Source organism: Desmodus rotundus, chromosome 9, assembly GCF_022682495.2.
Source record: "Desmodus rotundus isolate HL8 chromosome 9, HLdesRot8A.1, whole genome shotgun sequence".
Classification (NCBI taxonomy): domain Eukaryota; kingdom Metazoa; phylum Chordata; class Mammalia; order Chiroptera; family Phyllostomidae; genus Desmodus; species Desmodus rotundus.
The window spans coordinates 86,776,406-86,801,288 of NC_071395.1; the positions used below are offsets into that span (position 1 = coordinate 86,776,406).

A 24,883-nucleotide genomic window follows, 5' to 3' on the forward strand; every position below is an offset into this window, starting at 1 on the left:
GGCAGAGTAATTCCTGCAGGTGGGGCTTCCCCGCAGGCTGCTGCCATTTGGAGAGATGTACTCTGCCTGAGAAAGATGGCTTCTGCATTATGGTGGCTGACTCAGCACAGGGATCCTTGTAGCTGTTCCTTCAGTTCTCCCCTCTAAGCCACCAGCCCAGACTCTCCTCAAAGGTCTCTAGTTCACTCTGCTTCCCCTCTACCAGAGCCCTTCCTCTACCAGCTACCAACGAAATTTTGAGTGTTGGCCCTTTAAGAAACTCTCTGTGTCTCCAGCTGTTTCTCCGTGGTAGAAAGAAACCCTGCTGCTTTTCACAGCCGGATATTACCTGGGTTCCTTTCAGGCTCTGTTGCTGTAGGCTGGGTAGCTAAGCTCGGGGTTTAGATCCCACATGTCTCAGGGGTAACCCTCCCTACCCCTTACCCACCGGGAGCTGAAATATCCCTCTGGAACTTCAGCTTCCAAAGATGGCCTAATTTGGATATACAAAATGTACATTGAGTACATGCTGGCAGTGTTTAAAGTAGAAGGTAAGAATAATTTATTCAAAGGGCTAGATGAATGAAAACATGGCAGTGATTATGAATATGTAATTTTAATGATACTAGGTTTATTTACTCTTATAATGGATATGAGTTTCTCAACATTGGCACAATTGGTATTTCGTGTTGGATAATTTCTTGTTGGGGGTGGGAGGAAGAAGGAGGAGCTGTCCTGTGTGTAGTAGACTTTCAGCAGTGTAGTAGCAATTGCACCTGAGTGTGACAATGGAAAACATCTCCCACATTGTCTGAATCACCCCTGTTGGGTTAGAACAATGTGTCTTTAAACCAATGGCTTGGTAATCTTACTACCCTGAGGCCAAGCAGGGTGTCAGGGTGATGTTGGGGGAGGAAGGGAAAGCTAGGCAAAGGGATTTCCTGTATTTTATCTTGAGCATTATCCTGAGAATTTTTTTTTAAAAAATAGGGAAGGATAATGTAACATGGGAAGCAGAAAGGAATCCAGACTTTGCCTTTCAAAATGTTCTTACCCTGATTAGCTGACCTGAATCAGCATTTCAACGTGGATTACTCTTGGCCAAATTGCCTTTTTATTGCCCCCCAGCTGTGCTTGGTGGGCTGACTCTATCATATTATAAAGAGGCGTCTTACAGAAGGATTCTAATATTTTAACATGTTGTCTTCTAGGCCGCTGAAAAAAGTGGCTGGTTTCAAAATATAAAACAGTATCTTTACAAAAAAACTGCCACAAAAACAAACAACAACAACAACAAACCCCTCCTGTCTTTGCATAGTGTGGAAGTAAACAGCTTAGTCAGAGGAAAACCTGTTACCTCTACTCGGGGTTCTGGGCCTCTGGATTGACGTGGTTTTTAGGTAACCTAATCAGCACTGGAACATTTTCAAAAGCTAATTTTGCATTCGGCGTTCTCCAGCCAAGAGAATTGCAATCACAACTTCCCTCCAGATAGAAGTCTTAATGTGAATTTTCAAAGCAGAGAAAGAGTTCAACCATAATACACACACAACCTAAGGTGGGGCAAAGGTTAATGACCCCCAGAAGGAGAATGTAGCTTCAGACTGAAGCAGGCAACTCCATAGACCAGGGGTGTCAAACTCATTTTCAACGGGGGCCACATCAGCCTCTCAGTTGCCTTCAAAGGCTGAATGTAATTTTTAGGACTGTGTAAATGTAACTACTCCTTAACAGTTAAGCGAGAGCTCAGCATGGCCACTGGGTAGAAACAAGTTTTTATGTCTTTTGCGTCTTTTTAATGAATTATGTCTTTTTACGTCTTTTAATGAATTAATCCCTATGTTATCAAGGAATATTCTTCCTTATCTCTGGCAACAATTCCTGTCATAGTTTGTATCATATTAATTTAGCCCTCCAGCTTTCCCGTTTCCATGGTATATCTTTTCCCATTGCTTTAGTTTTCATCTTTCAATCTTTAAATTTAAAGTGGGCTTTCTTTTGCCCTGGTCAGTCAGGTAGCTCAGTTGGTTGGAACCCCATCCAGATACACCAAGGGTGCAGGTTCGATCACTGGTCAGGGCACATACAAGAATCAACCAATGAAGGTGTAAATGGTGAGAAACAAATTTCTCTCTCTCTCTCTCTGCCCCTCCCCCTAGCCTCCCTCCCTTCTTCTCTTAAAATCAACAAACAAAATAAATAAACATAAAATAAAATAAATAAAGTAGGCTTTCTTTTTGTTGACAGCATATGTTTATGTCACACTTTTAAAATTAAGTCTGAGAATCTCTTATAGTTGCAGTGTTTTGATTATTGCGTATTTTGTTTAATTATCAAAATGGTTGGATTAAAGGTTCCATTTTATACCTTTGGTATTCCACTTTATACTATTGGCATATTAGTTTTATTTATTTATGTACTTCTCTATGTGTGTATTTATTATTTTTACTGCTACTCTAGGGCTGACATTATGTATCCTTAACAATTTATATTTTGCAATGTGCCAAATTCTCTCAGCCAGTTTTTGTTTTTCTGAAAAGTGTTTATTTTGTCTTCAATTTTTGGTAGATAGTTTCTTGATTAGAAATCAAAATGAACTAATTTCTTTACTGTAGAGATGTAGCTCCATTGGCTTCCATGGTTTTTAATGAGAAATTTACCTGGCTTTTTTGTAGTTGTTGTGGTAGAAACATTGATCCGATATAATCTGCTACATCTATCCCAAGTCAGAAACCAACTTCCGTTTGAAGTTCATGGGTCTGTGAATATTTGCAAAAGGACACGGTACTAAGAACTAAGTGGCTCAACCATCTGTAAATCATTTATGCATATGAAAACAAAGAATCGAAGCAAAGGAACTATAGCACGTTCTGATTAACGGGACCACTGGAAATTTGATTATAGCAAAGAATATTGAAATGACAGACAAGTCATCTGGTGAGTTGATCAAAGCTAGTGGGGAACGGATATACAAGGGGGGACCCAAAAAATGGAATTAATTTATAAAAATTTGTGTATTTATTCTTGCATGGTTAAACTTCGGTCACCTTCAAAGTGCTCTCCCTCTGATGCAATACCCCTATCGAGACCTTTTCTCCACTGCTCAGAACAGTTTCTGAACTCATCAGTTTTGATGTCTTTTAGTGCTTCTGCTGTTTTTGTTCCACCTCTTTCACATCAGCAAAATGTTTCCCTTTGAGGACTTCTTTCAAACCAAACAAAGTTGCTCAGGGTGAGATCAGGTGAGTAAGGAAGGTGGGACGTAGGGGTCATGCCGTTTTTGGTCAAAAACTGCTGAACACTCCGCGCAGTGTGGGCAGGTGCACTTGTAAACCACCCATCATGAAATGGGCAAACGGGTTGAAAGAGTCTTCAAAAAAAATCCACTGAAGCCGAGCACAACCTCTCACAACCATGCCAGCTGGTACACTGGTACAGATGGGTTCCTAGAATACTCACCTAATGGGGGAAGCCTGTACTACAAGGGATTCACCTTCAAATGATAATTCTGTTTTTTAGGGTCTACCCTTATATTAACACCAGACAAAATAGACTTCAGAGCACAGAAAGTTACCAGGAATAAAGATGGACATTACATAATGACAAAAAGGCCAATTCGCCAAGGAGACATTTCAGTCCTAACTGTGTATGTGCCCAATACCATAGCTTCCAATTACATGAAACAAAATCTGTTAGATCTGAAAGGAAAAAGAAAAACCTCTAATTTTTGTTAAAATCTTCAATATTCCTCTCTCAGTAATCAATAGAACTAGTAGACAGAAAAAACAACAAAAACACAGTAAAACTGAACATCAGCCAACTAGATCTAACAGACATTAATATAATACTCCCCTCACTCAATAGCAGAATGTATCCCTTTTCAAGTGCATTTGGAATATTCACCAGAATAGATCCTATCTTGGGTCATAACACAAGTCCTAACAAATTTGACAAACAAAATAAATGTTCTGACCATAATAGAATTAAAGTAAAAATCGATAACCTACAGATAACAGGAAAATTTCCAGGCACTTAGAAATGAAGCAACATGTTTCTACACAATGACTGGGTCAAAGAGTAAGTCTCGAGGGAGGTTAGAAAATGTTTGAAACTGAATGAAAATGAGAAACAGGAATGAAAAACCCTGATTCCCCAAGGTGATGATATCAATAAGGCAGTTTGGAGCTCTGTATAGAGAAGAGCTTTTCTGTGATAAAACTCTTTCCTTTCTCATGGTTTAAAGGCAGTGCTTCAAATTTTGATACAGTTGCTCTTTATACGATGTTACGGGCAGGGAACCAGGTATAAATGCCACCACTCCGCAGGAACTGGCTCCATATCAATGAAAAGACACACGCGCCTTTTATCCCTGGCTACTCACCACGCTTGTCTGAACAGTTATTTCTAGATTAACCTTACCCAGTAAACCAGTGACCAAATGACTCACATTTAAACATGAAGTTCTGGACTTTATGGGTAGACAGATAATTTGAGGCATGGGTGGAGACTTTCCTATTTCCACAACTCTGGTTAGACTGATGGAAGTCTTCCGAAACTGAACTACAGGGCTTCACCCACCCACCACCCACTCTCACTCGAAATATCAACTCCCAGAGCCCAGCCCTCATAGTACCTGTGGATACACTCTAGAGACGATGTTAACTGTTACTGTGTTTTCTGATTGGCAAGGTAGGCAAAGGTCAAACTTTCCATTGAACGTGCTGCGCTCTCATTTTCTTTCCCAAACTGCTAGTCTTTTGCCTTGCAATTGCTGGCCAGCTGCTGTACGATGCCACCACATGGGCACTCTTTGAACTGCAAAGAACCGCGGTGGGGTGAGACAACCTCCTGGGGATTACAGAGAGTTTAGGCAATACACTGAACAGAAAAAAATAAAAATAAAGAAAGGAGACTATTGGCTTTTGGTCCTCCTCTTCCACTGTAAGACCCAACTGTCTATTTATACAAACAGTATAGACCTGTTGCCTGCGTCTCAGAAATGTACGTGGAGGGAAACCAGTTTGGCAAGATAGTCAGGAAACAAGATAATGGATTTAAGCGACAAAACTGAAAATCCATTCCCGGGTGGTGGCTGGCAGTTTGCTGTTGCAAGGGGTGGGTGTGGGGAATTTGAGATGGTGACGAGGCACTGTTGGGCCACTTGGTCCATGAGTGAGCGTAGAAGGGGTAGGACTGCAATTCTGGGTCAGTTCCCCTTCATGTCACTTCCTACTATACAGTGGATATACCAGTTTTCATTAGCAAAATGATTTTAAAGCCATGTTGAAAAAAATTAATAAAACAAAGTATTAATTACAGAATAGATTATTACCTTTTTGAAAGGTATTATTAATTTTTTTAGAGAGGGGAGAAAGGGGGAAGAAAGAGAAACATCAATGTTTGAGAGAAACATCAATCAATTGCCTGTCACACGCCCCCAACTGGGCACCTGGCCCGCAACCCAGGCATGTGGCCAGACTGGGAATTGAACCAGCGACCTTTCAGTTCCCAAGCTGGCACTCAACCCACTGAGCCATGCCAGCCAGGGCAGATGAACCTTTAATCTCTGTACAAGCATGAAATAGTTTGTCTGGTTTTTAATTAACTATTCCATGATGCCATTTCTGTCTCGAAGTGATTGCATACTTAACTAAGTAATTTGCTGGATTTTTGGTTTTGTTCAAAATCCTTCATTAGATCTTAAAGTGTTAAATTGAGCTCAAATAAGAAGCATGCTTCCTATCTCTTCTGTGGGGTCAGTAGCTCATGGAAAGTGGAACAAAGGGGAGTTATTGTGCAATCAGAATTGTCTAACAAGAGATCACTATCAAAGACAGAGGCGAGTTCTAACAAAAAAGTGACATAAAATTATTGCTTTCTGAGCACATAGAATGAATATTACCTGTGAGATAGTGTTGATTTTTAAGTAGGATACTCTGTTGGGAACATACACTTTCAAAATGTTTTTAACTTTTTCTTTGGTCTGCAACTTAGTAAAAATATGTTTATTCTGAAACTCTCATGCTTGTATTAGCTCAGCTGAAACGATGACAATGAAGATAGAAGTTTTGGATTCCTAGATTTATTAGTAAATATGATTATTCAATTAAAAAAAAGAAGGAGACAAATAGTCCAAGGGTAATCACGTGAATGTGATTTTTTGGCATGGTGTACAGAATTGAGATCATAAACTCTTCTGAAAGCAGAAGTCAAAACAGTTAAAGCAAATTCTAGAGATGCAGTAGAGACCAGGAAAAAACGGGAAGCGTTTTCTTCTAAATAAGGGGACCAGTGGATAAAATGTGTTTCTAGGTTACATGCTTCAAATTTTTTCAAGGTAAGTTCATTGACTTTTTCTGTTTTGTTTGGGTTGGAGTTTCTTTTTCTTTTTCCTTTTTCCTACCACGAAATTAGGAATAAACTTTTAGGAATTGAATGCCAACCATCTGTGGAAAAACTAATTTGCAAATTAATGGACTATTTGGGTATTTTTTGGACATCTGGTATTTAATATTATAAAGATGAAAGCATTGATTTAAAACATAAGTTTAAAAAATTATGCAACTGTTATGCAGTTTTAAGCCAGAAACTGAGTGTAGGAATAAGCTGAAATTTGCTAGTAGGTTGCAAAGAACTAAGAATGTTGAGAATGAACTTCCAAACCTGCATTGCTTTGGAGTCCTTTACTTTTTTGCACAACAACTTGGGGGCATTCTGGATAAAATTTTTCTAACTTTGAGACTGTTTACCAAAATCACTTATAGAAATACATGTGTTTATTGTCCCCATCTCTGACTCTCAGCCTCTAAGAATTTTAGAAATGAAAGATGCTTTTCAGGATTTTTTAAAAATTAATATTTTACTGATTATATCATTATAGTTGTCCTGATTTTTCCCTATTTGCCCCCCTCTACCCAGCACCCCCCACTCCCTCAGGCAATCTCCACACCATTGTCCCTGTCCATGGGTCATGCATATAAGTTCTTTGGCTGCTCTAGTTCTTATACCATACTGTACATCCCCATGGCTATTCTGTAACTACCTATTTGTACTTTATCTCCCCAGCTCCTCACCCATTCTCCCCCACTGCACTCCCGTCTGGCAACCATCAAAAAGTTCTCTGCATCCACAATTCTGTCTCTGTTCTTCTCGTTTGCTTAGTTTGATTTTTAGATACAATTGCTGATAGGTATATTTTGCCATTTTATTCTTCATAGTTTTGATCTTCTTCTTTTTCTTAAATAAGTCCCTTTAATATTTCATATAATAATGGTTTGGTGATGATGAACTCCTTTAGTTTTTTCTTGTCTGGGAAGCTCTTTATCTGCCCTTCGATTCTAAATGATAGTTTTACTGGATAGTGCACTCTTGGAGTAGTTCCCTGCTTTTTGTGACTTTCAATATTTCTTGCCAATTTCCTCTAGCTTGCAAAGTTTCTTTTGAGAAATCAGCTGACACTCCTATGGGAACTCCCCTGTAGGTAACTAACTTCCTTTCTCTTGCTGCTCTTAAGATTCTCTCTTTATCTTTAACCTTTGTCATTTTAATTTTGATGTGTCTTGGAGTGGGCCTCTTTATATAAGTATTGTTTGAGATCTCTGTGCTTCCTGGATTTACATGTCTATTTCCTTCATGAAACTAGGGAAGTTTTCTTTCACTATTTTTCAAATAGATTTCCAACTTCTTGCTCTTTCTCTTCTTCTTCTGACACCCCTATGGTGTGAATGTCAGAATGCTTGAAGTTATCCCAGAGGTCGCGTCTACTATTCTTGTTTTTTTTTAATTCTTTTTTCTTCTTGTTGTTCTGATTGCTTTTTTTGCTTCCTTGTTTTCCAAATCATTGATTTGGTTCTCAGCTTCATTCACTCTGCTATTGTTTTCCTGTAAATTATTCTTTATTTCAATTAGTGTGTCCTTTGTTTCTGACTGGATCTTTTTTATGCTGTTGAAGTTCTCACTAAGTTTCTTGAGCATCCTTATAACCAGTGTTTTGAACTCTGCATCTGATAGGTTACTTACCTCCCTTTCATTTACGGCTTTTTCTGGAGTTTTGATCTCTTCTTTCATTTGGACCATATTTCTTTGTTTCCTCATTTTGGTAGTCTTCCTGTGTTTGTTTCTATGTATTAGGTAGAGCTGCTATGTCTCCCTGTCTTGGTAGTGTAACCTAATGTAGTAGGTGTCCTGTAGGGTCCAGTGGCACAGCTTCTTCTATCACTCAAGCTGGGTACTCGAGGTGTGCCCTTTGTGTGAGCTTAGTATACCCTCGTCTTGTAGTTGAGCCTTGGTTGCTGTTGGCAGATCAATGGGAGGGATTTACCCAGGTCAGTCAGCTGTAAGGACTGACTGTGACCACTGACCACCACTCTCTGCCCTCTGTGGAGGATCAGCTCTGCAGGGTCTGGGTGGTGGTTCTCCAACATGGTCTACAGCTGTCCGCTGGGTCCACTGGTCCTGGGGTTTCCCAGGTGGTGCAGGCCTAAGTCAGCCCCACCTGTGTTTTGCCTGGGGCGCCTTGCATGAGCTATAAAGCCATCTGAGATGGCTGCTACTTGTGCTGGGCTTGGAGATTCCCAGACAAATACAAGTTGTGAACTAGGCTGGCTGCAGCTAGTTGTTGGTTGTTTGATAGGATTTAGGAGGTTGTGAAGCATAAGCCAAGACCAGCCATTCATATGGAAAAGCAGTTGGGGGGGCCCCTAAGCTGTGTGGAGCAGAGTCTCTGGGGATCTTCATGGTGGATGAACCCATGTTAGCCAGGATAATGGAGCCTCGGATATGGCACCAGCTTGCTGGCTCAGTCTGGATAGATGTGATCTCTTTAATTCCGTAGTTGTCAGTCTTCCATTCAGCTCAATTTCTGACAGTTCTGAGTTCTGATGGTTGTTCTATATTTTAGTTGTAATTTTAATGTGGTTTATGAAGAAGTGAGCCATGTCTGCCTATGCTGCCATCTTGACCGAAAGTCCTCAGGGTTTTTTTTTTTTAACTCTTCACATCATGTATTGAGTCAGAATGTAAATATGTTGCTTTTCCTTATCACAATGTTATTTGAGATACACCTTGCTTCCCAGTAAACAGAACATTCATGCTCCTACAGTATAAACATTTTGTTCTGAATTTAACAGCCATATGGCAGGATAATAATCAGAGTCATTACAGTTATAAAAAGGAATTCATGTGGTTGTTAGCCTTTTGATAAACTACAGAACGTCCTGTGAATTCAGGGAAAGCAGAGTAGGCAATGCTGATTCCCAATGGAAAACCTAAGGGGGTGGAGCCCGATGGACATTTTCATGCTACCCTGGGCTGTGGCTGACTTTACAGACAGGAGATCATCTGCTTGATCAGTGTACGCACCTGCACAGCCCTCCACAGTCCCCTTAAAAGTGACTACTCTGAATTCTCTGCACTAGGAGCAATCTATGGGGATCCTCAGCCCCCTCTTACTAGACACCCTAACCTAAGAGTTTTTTTTTTTTCTTGGAAACTCTTCCTCCCTCCAGTTGTCTTTCCATGAGCTTCCTAAGCTCTTTCCTCAGTCTGCTTCTGCTAGACTTCACTCTTGGCCTCATGAAGCAGCTGTGTGTGGGTTCTTCCTCAGACAGTGCTCTTTGAGGCTGTCCTGGCTAATATGCTTCCCATTGGAACTGGCTTCTGGACCTACCCATTTCCTGAGCTTTGTCTCTAGGAAATATGAGCATCATCTTGTTCATGAATGGAAGGAGAGCTTCAGGCAGGGGCACACCCACTCATTACCATGAAGGAGGAATTCACAGCAACCACGTGGTTTCTATCCCTGGCTCACATGGTATGCACATAGACGGGGGAGACTGCTTGTTCCAAATTCAGAACTGAAGAGCCAGATTCAGAGTGGAGAGGCTGCTCCCTGCTCAAAAGTCCTGACCCATTCTTCCAAGTCACCTGGCATGCCTCCCAGAAAACTTGTGATCATTCCAGAATCTCTTTATTTTCTATAGGTCAACTTAGATGCAGTGTTTCCTCTTGCAGTGAAGATCTTTGCAAGCACACAAGTCCCACAGTTTTCAGAACAGGCTCAGCAAATCATATTGTGTAATAGTGCTTGATTACGGCTATGGAAAGATGTGGTATTGTTGGTATGCACTAAGACATCTTTTAGGGAGGTGTTTTGTGCCCTTGGCATAGAAAAAATGTGTGTACAAATTCCCCTACCTAATCCTCACCACCACAACTCCTCCAACACACAGAGACACACATGTATATGACATTTGCTTAAGGTCGAATATGCTAAAACTGTGTGACTTGCTGCTTGTACCAGGTTGTGGTCTGCCACTGTACTCCTGGTATAAAAAAATATGTATATTCTTTTAGTGGTTACAGAGGAATAACACTGCCCTCCACAGACAATTTCAGGTAGAGTGCATGGAATGTTCTTACAATGAACTAGCTTTCACACAAGGCAGGGCCCTGGGTGTTTAATCCAGCTAAAGGCTATCCAAGGCCACCCTCCATCTCAAGCCCAAGCTTAAATACATGACAACCTCCCCATAGGAGCCTACATAATCTATTGGCAAATTTAATTAACTACATACATGGTAAAAAATATGCAATTTATGTATCCTTTAAATTAAAGATTGAACCAAATTTCAGTAATAACAAGGATGCTCAGGATTAAATTTCAGCAGAAGTAAAATATCTAGAAAGTCTTTGTTTTTATGAATGGGTAAGTTTTTGTTAAAAAGAAAAGGTAGTTCCCTAGGAAAGTCCTGAATTTAAGAGTCACGATTAAAATTTTTTAATATAAATATAAATATTGCTATATCTTTGGGACAGGAAGGAAAAAAAGGACAGGGGAAGAAAACTTGATAAAGTTCAATAGAAGGTAAGAATGTAGACAAACCTAGAAGCAAAGAAAAAGCAGGTTTAACATGAGACTGAAACACAGTGAAAGATGCTCAAAAACAGAATTTGTACATGATTAAACTCACTTCTAAAAACATAGTATCTATCAGTTTGAATTTCTAAAACTATAGTAACTATGAATTTTCTATACATTAATCATTTAAAAATTCAGCAGAAAGTTAAAAATAAAAGAATGAATAGTGCTACATTAGGGCATTTTAAGCTGAAGAAACCTCATGTCCCTGCAATAAAACAATGTTTTATTCACAACTTAGCTTTTAAATGCACAATCTAAAACCTAACAGAGGTAGAATATGAAATTGGCAGACCTATACCAGAATGGAAAATTTAATAGAATTCTGTTATGAAATGATTGCTCTCATAAATATAACATAAGAAAAGGGTGCTGAAGATGTGAAGAAAAAAATTTAAATAATGGAATAGCTCATACAAAACAACCTACAAGGTGATATACATTTTCAAGCACACATGGACTATTTCCAAATATTAAAATGGGCTGTACTACCAAGAACGTCTCAAGGAATTTCTGTCTCACAGAGTAGTATATCGTTCCTCTGACCACAACATGATTAAGTTAGAATTTGAAAGTAAACAGTTATTAAAACCAAAGAAACATCAATAGGCAATCCTGAGTCTATCCATACTTGTGGTCTATAGTGACATTTATGTTGCATTGTGTAAAAATAAAAGCAGTAAATAACATACAACAACGAGCATCTATAGCTGGGATGCCTGGGGTGATTTGAAAGGGGTTCTGCTGATCTTGCACAGGCTTGCCCTCCCCCTGTGGGCTTGGCTCTCTGTCCTCTGATGTGGATGACACTACCCTGGGGTGACTGGGATGACACAGCTATTTCATGTACCTTTCATCCTCCAGAGCCCAGTGAGCTCTCATAGCAGTGGAAGAGCCACAGAAAGAAGCAGGCACACTCAAAACCTCATAAGGTCTAGGCTCAGAGATGGAACATCCTCACGCCTACCTCTTTCCACTGGTCAAAGTTGCCTTCCACCTTTATGGAAGGAACTCCAAAGTTACCAGACAAAGGGTGTGGGACACAAGTCGAGGTGACCAGTTGGGGCCACTGTGTTGAATAAGGATGGTCAGAAGTGGGCACCCTTGTTTTGCTCCTGATCTTAGAGAAAAAGCTTGCAACCTTTCACCATTGACCATGATGGTCGCTGTGGGTTTGTTGTATATAGTCTTTATTATGTTGATGTATGTTCCTTCTATACTTAACTTCTTGAGGATTTTCTATCATGAAAGGGTTGTATTTTGTCAAATGCTTTTTCTGCATTTGATCATATGATCACGTGATCATATGATTTTTATTATTCACATGGTATATAACACTGATTTTCGTTATGTTGAACCAACCATCCTTGCATCTCAGGGGTAAATCCCACTTGATCATAGTGTATAATCCTTTTAATGTGTGATTGAATTCAGTTGGCTAATATTTTGTTGGTAATGTTGCATATATATTCATCAGGGATATTGGTTTGTAGTTTCCTCTTCTTGCAGGGTTGTTATCTGGCTTTGGCATAAGGGTAATGCTGACCTCATAGAATAAGTCTGAGAGTGTCTCCTCCCCTTGATTTTTTTAGAAGAGTTTGAGAAAGACTGGCATTAATTCTTCTTTCAGTTTTTGGTAGAATTCACCAGTGTGAAGCCACCTGGTCCTGGGTTTTTCTTTGTTGGGAGGTTTTTGGTTATTAATTCAATCACTTCATTCATTATTGGTCTGTTTGTATTTTCTATTTTTTCATGATTCAGTCTTAGTAGGTTGTATGTTCCTAGAAATTTATCCCTTTCTTCCAGGTTGTACAATTTGTTAGCATATGGTTGTTCATAATAACCCCTTACGATCATATTTCTGATACCAGTGGTAATGTCTCCTCTCTCATTTCTCATTTTATGTACCGATATTTGTGTCTTTTCTCTCTTTTTTTTTAGTCTAGTTAAAGGTTTGTCAACCTTGTTTGTCCTTTTAAAAAAAAACAGCTCTTAGTTTTCTTGATATTTTCTGTTGCTTTTCTGGTCTTCATTTCATTTATTTCATTCTAATATTTGTTATTTCCTTTCTTCTACTAACTTTGGCCTTATTTTTTTCTTTTCTAGTTTCTCAAGGTATAAAGTTAGGTTATTTATTTGACAATTTTTTTTAACATAAACACTTATCACTGCACTTCCTTTTTATACTTCCTTTCGCAGCATCCGTAGGTTTGGTGTGCTGTGTTTGCATTTTCATTTGTTTCAAGATGCCACTTGATTGCCTTTTTGAGGTCTTCTTTGACCCACTGGTTGTTCAGAAGTGTGTTTTTTAGTTTCCACATATTTGTAAATCTTCCAGCTTTCTTCCTGTTGTTGACTTATAGTTTCATGCCATTATGGTCAGAAAAGGTGACTTCTCCTTGACTCAAAAGCTAGAGAAAACACACAGTGAAACCTGCACTCTCCAGGCACTTTGCACTGAAGAGAATCATTTAGTCTGAGCAGCAAGGGGAAAAATACATTCTCTAGGTACCAGGCAAAGGACCCACTCTGATACCAGTAAGGAGATATCTCCTTCCTGACGTCTCCCAGTTCCCTCTCCTGACAAATTTACATCGTGCCAGCTGGCGAAGTAAAATATCTACAGGACCCAGATCCATCTTCGTAGAGCAGGCTCCGAATTCAAGGGAGAATTTGGAGCTGAGAGCCAATGGTAACTGGCACCGTGTGTAACAACAACAACAAAAAAAACTGGTGGGGTACAGTGGAGGGGAAAGGGAAGCAGACACTAGTAGTGAAATGCTAACTGTGGAATACTCAGAGGCTAAGCACTTATTCAGAACACTGAGGTTACCAGGCTACTCGTTTTTGTGTTTGCAGAACGTTTCTTCTCATTAAGACCTTTGCATTTACTTAAACTTCTCCCTTTTTTTCTTATTAAGCAGGGCAAAATGAATAAGAGAAATATAAGTGTGTGTCAACAAACTTGGGCCTTATTATGCAAGAACTTTCTCAAAAAATGGAGAATGAAAAGAGACTCCTTAATGGTATGGATCCAATATCTGTGTCCCTTTGTATTTGTGATAAGGAAGTGTACATTCTTTGGGAAGTATCTCTGCTTTGTTTATTTCCTCTCAAAAAAAAAAAAAAAACCTTTATACACTAGAAAATGCTGTTCCTCACATCACATATCTTTCTCAAGATATTTTGATGAACACAGACTGGTAATTTGAGGTCTGACAGCGCTGAAGCTGGTCAGCAACAGAAAATCCAATAAACGCTTCATAAGTCTACGGTCACACTTCTTACTAGCGTTCCCACACAAAGATACTTAGGTTAAGATACTGGTATTCTGAAGATATGGTAAATAAATCAACCCATTGAAATAGGTAACTGGCATTTCCTCTTTTGAACCTTTCTCTTTTTAAAAAAGTACATCATTCTCTTTAAGAATAGTAGATAATTTGGAAATGTGATTAATGCCAAGAAGAAAATTAGTATTAGACCTTCTAATCATTCCAAATAACATAAATATGGGTTAAATTTGGTGTCTTTTCAAATCATGTAGGTAGAGGTAAGTAGCATTTTTAACTAAGTCAGAATTTTATTGTATATCTACTGTGAATTTTTTCCTACCATCATGCATTTAGGGAATAGAATGATTTCTTATTGGAAGTTTTTAAGAGACTAGTATTGATAACCAACCAAGACAGTGTTTCTCAATGCTGTTGAGTTTCCAATACTAGAATCTTGGCCCAAAACCAATATATCACCACTAATTGAACAAGGCCTTGAAACTGTCTCTTGTCACACATACGCGTTCAGCAGAATCCAATCAAATACAGCAGACCTTGGAGGCACTGCAGGTTCAGGTCCAGACCTCTGTGATAAAGTGAGTATCGCAATAAAGCTAGTCATAATCTTTCTGCTGGTGGAAGGCCTTGCCTTCAATTTGTTTAAAAAAAAAAAAGTGTCGTCTGTGAAGTTCAGTAAAGCAGAGCACAATAAAACGAGGTTTTCCTGGACAGCCTGAGGCAGTCACCACAGTGATAGCAGCTGATAATAATTTATAACGGCTTGCCACTGTTGCCTCTCCTATTGTCATGATCAGTTGCATGCTTTAGACTGGTGCTGTGGATCAAAAACCTTAAATTCCTCTTAATAGTTCCTTGGAGTTGCAGAGACTGCTGAAATTTGTGCTGTCCATATGTTGAATGGTTTATCATGTAGGATATATTGAAATTGAAAATAGAAAAGTGAACCCAACAAATGTATGACCAAATTGTGGATGACTCATTTGAAACCATTGTTTTCTTTTTCTTTTCTTTCTCTTGCATTGTGTAGGAATGGTTGTGCTCATTGCTCCTACTACTTTCTTTGTACCTATATCCTACTAATCATGAAGTTAATGACTTTTCTTCACGGCCTGCCATAGACCTGGGACGGTTAGATTCATTTAACCTATCTGATTTCGCTATTGCATACTCACCTATGACCAACACAACCCAACAGATAATGAATAAAGTTGCCTCAGCCTCCTTTGTAAATGGTGAGTTTTCTAGCAACCTAAGAGGAATCTCTGATGTCAATATTTGGTTCATTTGACTGCAGAACCATGCATTTAATTTACATTTCAGTTGATAAACCTTGTCAATTGTCACAATTTCTAGATTATATGTAATGTGGGTATATTTTTCCTTTGTTGAAAGTAAGAAGCTATCACTCAATATTGAAGTCAAAACTGAATGTATTTCTTGCCAAGCAAGGGATTACCACTTGAAGTACACAGTCTTTCAAAAAAGAAATCTGCTGATCTTGTGTAGGGTCTGGGGATGCATGGAGTACACAAACCGGGAGACATTGAAGAGTAGGGGTGTTTAGTGATTTTGTCACAGAACAGACCCAGGGTGGGTGAACGATATACTATTACTGAAAGGACCCCATCTTTTGCTCTGGGGATCCTCCCCCACCCTGTACTAGGTTTGCCTTGCCCGCTGCCAGGGGAAAGATGTCTCTCAATGCCAGAGATTGGTGAAAAGGAAAGGAATTATTTTTTTAAAAGTTATACAGACTTAGAGTAATGACTTAATGTCTTCATTAAAATACTGAAGTCCTTTAGAATACCCACAGATGCACACAGTTATTCCTTCTCCCTCTGCCCAGTCCAGGGTACCGTATCTCAGGAAAAGTAGTAGAAGTCCATGACTCAGGTTTCCGGCACCATCAGCTGTGTCACCACTGTGATCTCCAGTTAATTCAAAACCATGTGGCACCTTCCCATGGTCCACCAGCAACAGTCCTTTCACCCCTTTTCTTCCAGGCAAAGTCTCTCCTGCTTCCTAAGCCACGTGGCAAAAGGGAGCACCCCAAAGCTGCAGTGGTCCTGACTCTTGCCAAAGTCCTATGGTCCCCCATGGCGTGGAGCCAATCATCTCCAAGCTCTCACACAGATGCTGTAACCAGGGGGAGTTGCCTCCCAGTTACCTCTTGGGTAGAAGTCACTTCCATCCCCCTGGCTCAAAGCCTGGTGACAGCTATTTAACATATCCATGAAACCAGTTAAAGGTTATAGATATGTTTAATGACCATGCCAAGGGGTAGCTGCAAAGCTATTGCTATGCAAAACAGCTCTCAATGGCCCTGCTCCATGTGTCTCATCCCCCAGCTCAGACTTGTGGGGTGAGGACATCCTACATATATATTTTAAATATTTCCTGGACACCCTGAGTTCTGGACCCCATTACAAATCCCTACTTGCCACCCCACCTTGGCTGCACCCTGTTACGATTTGTTGACTTGTAGCTGTGGAAGCCTTGTTACTAGAATGAGACTGTGACTCTAGTATTTGCTTATTATTCTCTACAAAACACAACCAGTGTTTTTGCTTCTTAAATCTGAATATAGGAATTTTATCCTCACCTATTACTAACAAAAAGATAGTCTCAGTATAGTTGAAGATTCTATTAAAGAACTTTATGTTTCAAGTTTTCACCCTTCAGTGTTACAGTCCTTACCAGTGAAAACTAAGACGGGCATCTTACTGTCAAGATCATGTCTGTGACAATTTCCTGAAATCTGAGGAGAAGCAGCCTAGTGCGGAGGCAAGAGAACTGGATGGAGAGTCGGAGAACCCTTGGCTAACGTAGCTCTGTGTTAGGTCTGCAGTACGTTTTACAAGGCATCAACTTGTCTGAGTCTCACTACCACCGTATTCAAAATAAGGTTATCGATACTATATTTTTCATGAGTATTTCAGTTGAGAGTGAAAGAATCCCAAGTCATCTTATCTTAAGGAAAAGGGACATCTTTTGTATAGCTTAAAGAAAACAATTATCAGTGCACAGCTGGGCAAAGGAGTGTCAAGAAGGAAGGAAGAAATGCCTGTACTTCTCAGGTCTATAGTGATGCATGCTGCCTTCACGCACAGATTGGCTCTCCCCAAACTGATGCAGAGTTGGTCTCCAGAATCTCTAGTTTTAAGCTCTGCCACACAAACAACTCCAGTGAAAGGAATACAGATCTTTCCCAACAGTTCAAAATAATCTCAGAGATAATACCATTGAAACAAATGGTCTACTTTAGATTAGTCTTCATCTTGGTCCTTCAAGAATTAATCTCATTGGATAGGGGGGTGAAGAATTGTCATTGCTCAGTGGTTGGGTTCCCAGGTCACTCTGGGAATTACATCCAAACCACATGGTTTCTGAATGGAAGAGGGGCAGTATCCTGGAAGAATCTTAGAGTGTCTACTAGAAGGAAGACTGGCTGTCAGGCAAATAAAACAACAGGTTTTGGTTGTTTACAAATACAAATGCACACTTCAAAGGGCCATCTATGGTGATTGCCCCATAAATGTGAGCTGAGTTATAATTTAAAAGTGGCGACTGCTTGCGCAACTTTGTGAATATGCTGAAAACCATGAAACTGCACAGGGTGCAAGGGTGAAGTTCATGAAATTAAATCTCAATTTTTAAAACGAATTTAAAAACACAGTCTAGAAGGTACTCAGTATTACCATTAGGCACCATAATCCCCTACCCAAGAGTATTATTGTCAGGGGAACCTGTGACTCTTGCTCCACCCAGTCACTGGGAGTTATATGTGTCTTTTTTTTTTTTGGCCAACGTCTGCCCACGATTCCACTCTAGCCTAGGTAACCATTAATGTTGCATTTGGACTCTGACCCCTTATCTGAATCCAGTATCCAAAAGTCCACCCACTCCATAGTCTGCATTCAGGCTCTTGCCATTTAGAGTTTCAGTGACCACAGTTCCAGATTATGTGGGACTTTTCCTTCCTGTCCTTACTTCCCTGCACATAGGCCAGGTGGATGGATGTAGACATCCCAAGCTTTACCATGGTACCTCACCAAAATTCACACCACTACTTGCACTCAAATCTGAGTGTCTGCAGTGTGCATCTTGCCTGCAAACACTTGTTCCACCCCTGATTCAAGATCTTAACCTGATCCGACTGCCCACCTAAGGCCTAGTCACTCAGTCTCTCCTGGGATGTGTTTGCTCTCACCCTGTTTCACAGTGTCTTCCTCAGGGTCCCAATGCCATGAACTTGTGCTTCTCAACTTCCTCCATTAAAAGCCACATGTAATTATAATGATAAATATTCATTAAATGATTACTGTGTGCAAGATCTTTACACAGAGTTTGTCTTTACAATGAATGTGTTGTTATCTTTATTTTATAAGTAAGGTAATTGCAATTATGGTAATAAATATTCATTAAATGTTACTATATGCTAGATTTTTAGAGACTTTATAATAATAGAGTATTATTCTGTAGTAATAATAGTATTATTTTGTATTTATATCTGTATTATGTATCAATATTCTTTACTAATAATAATTGATATTGTTATGTTTATTTTACAAGTATGGAAATTGAATAACAAAGATTAAGTGACTTGCTCATGATTGTACATATTTAAGGAATAGACTTGAGGGGAAAAGAAAAGTTAATTATATCAAAATACATGCTGGCACTCCCTCCCCTTCTATCTTTGACATTCCCACCCCAATCTACAAATTTTCATGTATTCCTACTCATTTTTCAGTCTTAATAAAGCACCTGTGTGGCATTGAACATGATATTAACAAAAAAGAGGGATTAATAAAAACAAAGGATAAAAAGGAAAAAGAAAAAGAGGGATTATTTTAGTGATATCAACATATTCACTTGACATATTTTTTAAGGTTTTACTCTTTTTTCCCAGTATATTAACCATACTGTGAGGGTTGTTAAAGAAAAATGAAATTATATAGTTATTTCCACCTAATATAAACCAGTACTTAATTGGGATTTAAATATATACATATATGCTACCATTTTAGATTTACTGTTATGCTAATTCTTCTGTGAATAGTTAAACTAATATGGTATATTATATGTAATTGAAATGGGTTCAACAATTTCAACATATGAAAATAACTAATTTGCATGTATGCTTCCTGATTATACACTATCCGGATAAAATTTTAGAAATGTCTCTCCTTAACTTTTATTGTGCCTGACTTACTCCAAGTCAATATTTGATTCATTCTATTTCCATAAAGAACTTTAGTGAAAGCAATCGAACATGAAACCTGAAGATAGTCTCCTAGTAATTTACTAATAATAATCCTTCTTGTAATGGCAGGTAAAGAAATCTTTGGACTGTCTGATGAAGAAAGTATTGAAGAATTCACAGAAAATTCTTTTGTGTCAGTAGTAAGAGTCATCTTTACCAGTACATTCTCATATCACTTGAAATTCACACAGGGATATAGAGTTTCAACAAGGAAGGAACATGAGGAGCATATAGGTAACTTTCTAGATATACAATTCCACCACTTTCTATTTCAGCTATGTCATAAGCCATTCGTGGGAATAGATGTTAGTACAGTGAATTTTAAAATCTTTATCTGTGATGGTGATGTCAAAAGGCCAATCAACACATTTCAAAAATGTGCATTGATTTTGGGGTATACAATGCTATATTATATAGTGGTTTCATATATGTGTGTTTATATTTACATATATGTGTATAGATACATATACATGTATACATAGGAGTACATGTAAAATATTATTGTTAAAGGAAGATAAAGTTGTTTATGAATAAAATAGAACAAACTTCTCTTTAAATGTTTGAGCAAATGTGCATGAAAGTAAAGAAAATGCCCAAGGGGCCCACATGAAGAGGGTATCAAATTCGGAAGGATTCATTATTAATGCCCTATGATTTTGCCAATCTCACTAACCAGAAGTTTAGGTTTCAATAGTTACATGAGGACAAGTGAGGTTACATGAGGTGAAGATTCCTGTATGAATCTAGAACCTGGAGAGGCTATATATATACTTGGAGAAAGAGTAGACTAGAAAGAAAATACCTATTGGCAAAGGAAGCTTGTTTGTTTTATCATGGCCTTTGGATGACAAAACGCACTCCCCCAGGAGAACCTGTAGCTCTCAGTCCACCTTCCCTTGAGGTTGGGATTCTTACCCACCTCAACTGCCTGTTCTGAGAAATCCCAACAACAAATACAAAGGAAGTGAACCTGGGTTGCTCAGGCAGTGGGGTGCCTAGCAGAAGAGGTTATAAATTTTCTAAAGAAAACCACAATCTCAACTAAGGCCAAATACCTTTGAATATTAATGTACAGTCCAATATGAAAAGTTAAAGTACCACAAGCGAGAGTCAGGAGAACCAACAAAGCAGGATACATCTTTCCCAGTGGAATCATAAAACTAAGAATATAAAATAAGCATATCTAAAATGTTAAAAAATAAATGATAGACTCAAAAACACAAGAAAGGGAAAAGAAACCTTAAGAAGCAGTGCTAATAGCAACTAAAATTTTCCTGGGAGGAAATAAATTCTAAGAATTACGATAAAAGTATAAAACTTCATTTTAACAGACCCAAGTAAACGGAAGGATCTACCATGCTCCTAGAGACATCTCTCAAAGATGTTGTATTAGTTTTCCACTGGTGTGTAACAAATCATCACCGACAATACTCATTGGTTAGCTCACAGTTCTGTAGGTGGGTAGGCCTGACTGGGTCTCTGCTTACATTCTCCCAGGCTAAAATAAAAGTATTGACCAGGCCTAATTCTTATCTTAGGGCTCTTGGGAAGAACCCACTTCAAAGCTCATTCATGCCATTGACAGAATTCAGTTCCTTGCAACTGTGGGACTGAGTTGCTCCTGTCTTTCCTGATTGCCAGGTGGGGGTCCTTCTCAGTAATTATAGACCACATTCTGGTTTTTGCATGTGAACTACTCCATCTTCAAAGCCAGCAAGGGCTTTGAATCTTTCTTCCTTCAAATCTTTCTGACTTCCCCTCTGCCACCAGCTAGAGAAAACTGATTTTAAAGATCAAATGAACAAACTAAACTAACAAGCGAAATAGAGACAGACTCCTAGATACAGAGCTATTGGTTGGAGTGGGTAGAGGGATCAAGTGGAAAGGATAAAGGACTCAGAAGTGGACAATAGTGTGGTGATTGCAGGGGGAAGGGGTATAAAGGAGTTAAATGGTAATGGAAAAAATACAATACAACGAAAAAGAAAAGATCTTGTGTGATTAGACTAACCCACTTAAATAATCTCCCTAAGGTCAATTGTGCCTTGTACTCTAACCATGGGGCTGGTGTACCCTCATACTCACAGGTTGTACCCGCACACAAAGGAAAGGGTATTATATAAGGGCAAGCGGTTATTTTTAGAATTCTGCCTACTGCTGCAGATGTGAATTCTGCCCAGACTTCTTCAGGAACCTATTCTACTTTCAATCAAAATCATAATAGATCTTTTCCTATAAATTGATGTAGTTATTCTAAAATACACCTCTTAAAGGGGCACAGAATACCCCAGATGTTCTTTAAAAAGAATGAAGTTAAGAATTAAGACAGTGTGCTACTGCCATAGCAATAGACATATAGATCAATAAAGCAGAAGAAAGCTTTGACGTAAACATGAAAATGAACATATGACTGAGAAGACATTGCAGGTCAGTGCTAGGAAAATTGTCTCTCCATAAAGAACAAAATGAAATTATCTCACATGAAACAACCAATCCAGGTAAAGAATTAAATGAGAAAAAAACAAGCCTATAAACCTTTTGGAAGCCAGTATAGGACAATATCTTTAAACCGTGAGATAGAAAATCATTTCTTAAACAAAACAAAAAATATGTGATCAATAAATGAAAAGACTGATAAATTTAACTAGACCCAAATTAAGGAATTCTCTTTATCAAAAGACACCACAGAGCCCTGGCTGTGTAGCTCAGCTGGTTGGAGCATCATCCTGATACACCAAGGTTGCAGGTTCAATCTCCGGTCAGGGCACATACAAGAGTCAACCATTGAAAGCATAAATAAGTGAACAACAAGTCAATGTTTCTCTCTCTATCTCTGCCTTCTAGTCTCTCCATCTCTCCATCTCTCTGTCTCTCTCTCCCCTGACCCCTAATCTCCAGGGCCCCTGTTTTGGTTGTAAGTTGTTTTCTGAGCCTGTTTCTTCTATGGCTTACTTCTTTTACCTCTGTGAACTTTCTAAGTAAACTTTCCCTTATATTAATGATTTTTAAAAAAAATACTTGCAGCCTATTCTCTTCTCCTTCCTGAGGGTATGGAATAATTAAGTTTTGTACCAGATACCTAGACTCGAGACATTGAAAAGCAGATGTGAGTTCTCTATCACTTTTTTTCACTGGCTTCTGCAAGCTAGGTAGCCAAGCTTAGGTACCAAGTTAGGTAGTTATGCCTAACAGTAGATGCAACTACTGCTTGGATGACACACCATCATCTTGGGATCCTTAGTTTGATGTGGAATAGAGAACCCCTGCCTCTTCTTCCCAAGATCTATTTTTACTTTGTAGCCTGAGTGAGCAATGGACCATTTCTGTGATAAGCCATTGAGATTTGGGGCTTGTTTGTCACTGAAGCATACAGTAGACTGTCCTAACTGATACACACATATTCACAAGAAGACACAGATAAGGATCTTCATGGAAACACCTATCTTTTTGTAATAGTAAAAAGAAAAAGGGAACTAACCAAATTTTCATCAACAGGAGAATGTATAGATTGAATTACATTCCTGTAATGCGATTCTATGCAATCATAAGAAGAATAAAAACAAGCCATTTATAAAATTTTCAAAATCATAACATAGAACATAACAAGCAGAGTAAGGATAATGAATATAATGAGTTATCAGATTTAGATAAAGCTTAAAATTTTTAACAACTATACATGTAGATTAAGGATACACAGTAAAAATTGAAAGGCATATATATGAACACAAAGTTCACAGAAGCAGCTGGTAAGGGACTTGGGACCAGGAAGATCAAACAGTACACAGGGGATTCCAGCTGTGTTTATAATGATTGTAGGTGCATATATGTTCATTATATTGTCATGTATCATTTATTAAATGATATTAAGTGATATCTCTTTAATGTGGTTTAACATTCAATGGGCTGGTAGGCCTATTTTTTATAAGTATATCTTCAAAAGGTGTTCTGATTGACATGATTTAAGCATACTAAATTATCTCATCCAAACTTACATTTGCTCATTATTCCTGCATTATAACCAATGTTAGACAAAAACTTTAGGGTAGTGTTTTCTCACTCCATATTAGACCCTGCTAACTTTGAAAAATATAACAATACTTTTTTCACAATACGAAATCAAAGAAGAACTCGGCAGAATTCTTGACTGGCGAAGAAGCACAAAGAGAATGTGAGCAAGTTAGCTTGTGTATTATAACTTGATGCATAGCATTTCCTAGGAGTTCTCTCCCTGCCCCTCTGTGAGACTCATTACTACAGTTTATGTTTTCACAAGTCCTGAGTCAAAATAAGAACAGTTGGAATTTAGGGCCCTTGTAAAGTCCACTGTTTCCTATAATGAGGATTGAACCAATCCATATACTTATGCTTTCTTTTCCCTTAAAGCTCCTTGTTATGAATCCTATGGAGATATTCAGTGTGCAATTACAAAACTCTGGAACAGTGGTATAGTGACTCTTCAGGCTGCCATTAATGCTGCTGTTATAGAAGTGAGTACAAAATGTCCAATGCAAACTCATGTTCTATGTGGACTGACGGCATCAAAAGCTTCATCAAAGAAGATATAAATTGATTGCCTTGGTTTTTTCATTTTACTCAATGGTTTCTTTACAATAGAGTTTACTTAAGTTCTGTGTGCCACAAAGGATATACATAAATAGAAGAGAAATTTTCTCCTCAAAGAAGAAATCCTTGCCTAGAAGCCAGGCCTATAATGAGAAAATTATTAGAAGAGGAGAGTAGGTTATCACAGAGGTGTTAATAATGTCCTTATATGTAAATAAGCTAAGCATTCCTAATTAAAATGACATTTCAAACTGAAGCTTGAGGTAACAGTTTGCTGAATATCTAATGGCACAGACACGTCAAGCAAACCATTAGGCAATGTTAGGTAGGGAAGTGGTGAAACACGGAGCAAATAATGGGAACAGTGTGTAGCTCAGGATGCCTGGAGTGGAGGCTCCATGTGGGCCAGTGGTAGAACACAGAAGTGAAAAGGTGGGCTGGCCCCAGATGCACATGGGCCCATTCATTATGTGGTCACAGGAAAAGAGATGATGAAAGAAGACAGAGCCTGTCACCCATGAATATACAAACGTGGGTATCAATGTCTTTCTTCAGGTCACAACGAATCACTCAGTGATGGAGGAATTGATGTCAGTCACTGGAAGAAATATGAAGATACATCCCCATGTTGGTCAAAATGGGTTACTGACTGATTTCTTCATTTTCTTCTGCATTGTTTCCTTTTCCCCATTTGTTTATTATGCCTCTATTAATGTTACAAGAGAGAGGAAAAGGATGAAGGGCTTGATGACAATGATGGGTCTTCGAAATGCAGCATTCTGGTGAGTAAAGTGTAGCACACGTAAGTACATGTAGGAATTCAGGGAAAATGGACTTCTTTAAAGCATCATTATGGAAACA

The 24,883-nt window shown here is 38.7% G+C and overlaps 1 protein-coding gene across 6 annotated transcripts in view; it reads left to right on the plus strand.

The window, feature by feature from the left end:
• The first annotated feature begins 295 nt into the window (after positions 1 to 295).
• The window catches only part of ABCA8 (ATP binding cassette subfamily A member 8), a 69,224-nt gene continuing 44,636 nt past the window's right edge, over positions 296 to 24,883 (plus strand). The window contains exons 1-8 of one of the 6 annotated variants that reach the window (XM_053910424.2): positions 296 to 530; positions 2,655 to 2,916; positions 3,124 to 3,221; positions 13,819 to 13,923; positions 15,221 to 15,425; positions 19,529 to 19,693; positions 23,843 to 23,946; positions 24,578 to 24,804. In XM_053910424.2, the coding sequence (XP_053766399.1) occupies positions 13,828 to 13,923; positions 15,221 to 15,425; positions 19,529 to 19,693; positions 23,843 to 23,946; positions 24,578 to 24,804 (797 nt within the window). In that variant the 5' untranslated portion in view covers positions 296 to 530; positions 2,655 to 2,916; positions 3,124 to 3,221; positions 13,819 to 13,827. Of the gene's footprint in view, positions 531 to 2,654; positions 2,917 to 3,123; positions 3,222 to 5,862; positions 6,317 to 13,818; positions 13,924 to 15,220; positions 15,426 to 19,528; positions 19,694 to 23,842; positions 23,947 to 24,577; positions 24,805 to 24,883 lie in introns of those variants that run through there. The other 5 variants (XM_053910423.2, XM_045182223.3, XM_024573481.4 and 2 more) reach the window with 5 other exon arrangements.